This window comes from Rhincodon typus, unplaced genomic scaffold (assembly GCF_021869965.1).
Source record: "Rhincodon typus isolate 14 unplaced genomic scaffold, sRhiTyp1.1 hic_rhity00004661, whole genome shotgun sequence".
In the NCBI taxonomy this organism is placed as follows: domain Eukaryota; kingdom Metazoa; phylum Chordata; class Chondrichthyes; order Orectolobiformes; family Rhincodontidae; genus Rhincodon; species Rhincodon typus.
The window spans coordinates 6,367-10,004 of NW_025970299.1; the positions used below are offsets into that span (position 1 = coordinate 6,367).

At 46.6% G+C, this 3,638-nt stretch overlaps 1 protein-coding gene across 1 annotated transcript in view; it reads right to left on the reverse strand.

Moving 5' to 3' along the window:
• Nucleotides 1–3,071, reverse strand: part of LOC125481972 (roundabout homolog 1-like) — a gene marked incomplete at both ends in the record, with an annotated part of 6,939 nt that extends 3,868 nt beyond the window's left edge. The window contains 2 exons of the mRNA XM_048593937.1: nt 184–226; nt 3,045–3,071. Coding sequence (XP_048449894.1) covers nt 184–226; nt 3,045–3,071 — 70 coding nt within the window. The remainder of the gene's footprint in view (nt 1–183; nt 227–3,044) is intronic.
• Nucleotides 3,072–3,638: the final 567 nt, after the last annotated feature.

A 3,638-nucleotide genomic window follows, 5' to 3' on the forward strand; every position in this document is an offset into this window, starting at 1 on the left:
ACACACACACACACACACACACACACACACACACACACACAGACTCGGACACACACGTCAGTGACAGCGCTGGGACCCAGGATGGTTTCTTTCCTGCTCTGGGACTCTGCCAGCCTGACTGACAGAGTTGACCCAGGGCAGGTCTCCGTTCTTGCCCAAATAACCACCTCACATTCAGCTTACCTTGCTCCACTGCTCACACTTTCACCCCCTCTCTGATAGGCCACTGTAACCAAAAACAAATATATCGTGTTATACACCACACAGTGGGTGAATCTTAAAACAATTGTTAGCCCATCATCCCTGTAAATCCCAACTGTTTCATTCCCAGGAGGATGCCATGGATCAGCTTTGGGGAAATGATAAAACAAAGAACTGCAGGCGCTGAAGACCTGAAACAAACAAAGAACAGAAAGTGATGAAGAAACTCAGCAGGTCTGACAGTATCTGTGCAGAGAGAAACAGAGTTAACGTTTCAGGTCCAGCGATTCTTCTTCAGAACTGCTTGTAGCTGAGGAAAGGTTGGTGTATGTGCTGATGACAGGGTCTGGGGCAAGAAAAGGAACGAGCAGATAGGTGCAGACAGAGACCAGAGAGAGAAAGAAAGCTAAACAGACAAAGAGATTGTTGATAGTAATCTAGAGAAGAGAAGCTGTAGACAGGTGTTAATGGGCTGTGACTGGATGAGAATGGGATGGATGTGCTGAAAGTGGCTCTTTCATAACAAGGCCTTACAGCCTACAGGACTCAATATTAACAATTTTAGGGTCTGAGCAGCTCCTTCCATGTCCTTTACCCACCCTCACATCCCAGGTCACTTTCAGCACAGCTAACTGATTTTCACCCACTCACAGCCCCCTTATCACCTTTCTATAGCTTCTCTTCTTCCCTGGCTTACTATCAACAATCCCACTTTGCTCCTCTCCCTGTCTCTCTCTGGGCTCCATCTCTACTTATCTGTTCACTCCTTTTCTTCCCCTGCCCCTGTCATCAGCATAAATAGCAATGTAGGGTAGCACAGTGGCTCAGTGGTTAGCACTGCTGCCTCACAGCACCAGGGACACAGGTTAGATTCCACCCTTGGCCAACTGTCTGTGTGGAGTTTGCATGTTCTCCCCGTGACTGTGTAGGGTTGTTCTGGTTTACTCCCAAAGGTTAGGTGGATTGGCCATGCTAAATTGCCTACAGATATGCAGGATTAGCCATGGGAAATGTGGAGTTGAAGGGGTGGGTCTGGGTGGGATGCTCTTTGGAGGGTCTGAGTGAATTCCTTGGGCCAAATGGCCTACTTCCACACTATAGGGATTCTATGATTTGGAGAGCCAGTGCAGATACAATGGGCAGACTGACCTCCCTTTGCACCACAACAATTTTATGATTTCTTAGCTGCCACTGATGAAGGGTCACTGGACCTGAAACTTTAGCTCTGTTCCTCAGTCCACAGACACTGTGTTTCTCCAACAACTTCTGTTTTTGTTTGTTTCAGAAAATAAAACCAGTTTCTTCTCGTGCTGTCACTTACAGAATATTTTGTGGTTCCCGAGCCCCACGGTGACGGAGAGCCATTGTCCAAACTGAGAAAGGGATGGTCAGTTCTTCACTCTATCAACATATTTATAATGAATCCTCTGCAGAAATATTATGAAACCAAGTCCGAGGCTAGGAAACCTGCAGTGAGTAAACTACCTCCTGACTCCCCAAAGCCTGTCCACTATCGACAAGGCACAAGTCAGAACTGTGATGGAATACTCCCCATTTGCCTGGATGGGTGCAGCTCCAACAACACACAAGAAGCTCAACACCATCCAGCACAAAGCTGACCTCTTGATTGGCATCACTTCCACAAGCATCCACTCCCTCCACCACCAATGCCCAGTAGCAACAGTGTGTACTATCTACAAGATGCACTGCAGAAATTCACCAAAGATCCTTAGACAGCACCTTCCAAACCCACGACCACTTCCATTGAGAAGGATAAGCGCAGCAGATACATGGGAACAACACCCCCCTGCAAGTCCTCCTCCAAGCCACTCTCCATCCTGAGTTGGAAAAATATCGCCATTTCTTCACTGTCACTGGGTCAAAATCCTGGAATTCCCTCCCTAAGGGCATTGTGGGTCTACCTACAGCACATGGACTGCAGCTTTTCAAGAAGGTTGCTCACCCCCACCTTCTCAAGGGGAGCTTGGGACGGGCAATAAATGCTGGGCCCTGCCAGCGATGCCCATATCCCAAGAAGGTTGTTTAAAAATGTCAACGTCAGGATCAGTGTTCCCAGTATCATTGCAGTCCATATACAAGCAGCAGTCCCCTGATTGGACACAAAGAGCAGGCTTCCCTGTCAGATCAGTGCATATCAGATGGTGTCATTGAGAGGAAAAGTCCAGTCAGCATTGTCAAACATTCCCCCTCTGCCAGAGAAACATCCAAACCCAGTCAAATCGCCTTGTCACTGTAAACAGCCTGGGATGCCCACTGCATTGTGCAGTTACACCCTCTAACCCTGGTCCACCATGCTCAGTAACATAATGGGGACTAGTAAGATGCAGGGAGTTGACAGGAAAGGACCAGAACAGATAGCTTTCAAAAGGCAGACAATACAGGAACAGGAGTAAGTCCTTGGAGATACAGCAGAGAGTGGGATGAATTTACGAAGCCAGTAGAGGAATGATGGGCTAATTGGCCTCTTTCTGCACCATATGATTTTATGAAGTGACCATTCAACCCCTTGGGCCTACTCTGCTATCCCATCAGACGTTAGCTGATCAACATCCGAACCTCAGTGAAACCTTGAGACCAAGCTGGTGGGAAAACCAGGTTTAAGGCTTGACAATGAACTGAGGATCCCGCATAGATTTTCGTTAATGGTCAAAAATGTTAAAACTTATTTAGTCTCGAAACAAGGCTGAATCATGGTATTTAACCATTGAAAAAGCCACCCAGCATTGTGGGGGAAGCTATCCAGGAGCAGAAGGTGGCAAATCATAACGGCAAGTTCACAACATTCCAACGCAGGAAAACATGAAAGAAATGGGAATATTTACCTGTTGGTGTGAATGTGAAAGAGGGGACTGAAAGAAAGAAGCAAAAGATAGGTTATCTGGCTGTAGGAAGTGGGGGAGGCATTTGTAAATTGTTGTGACAAAACAAATCTGCAAGATGAAGTTCAAACTCATTCTGCCTCTTTATCCCAAGCTCCAGGGAATTTCAATTATTTCTTAACATGTCCATGCTCCAGTAGAATTTCAGAAAAAATGTGATTAACTGCTCAATCCCAACTGGACACTCAATAGTTCCAAACTTGCTGACAATTCACCTTTTATGTTAGGACAGAGTCAGGTTAGAGAGCAGAAACACTGACACCAAAGCTGATTGAAGATCCTGCAATGGATTCCAGGGACTCCCCTCACTGCTCTGCCAAGCCAGGAATCCATCAGTCCACCCATTAGTGAACAATACCAGTCTCCCCCTTCCCTTTCCCCAGCTTGAACCTACTCTTCCATGTTTATAGACACTTGGGGGTTTGACATGTTCAGACCTGCTTCCTGCTGTCAATTTCAGTGTCAGATACAGCTTACAAAAAACAGTTGTTTCTGAAGAAGGGTCTAGGCTCTAAACGTCAGCCTTCCTGCTCCTCT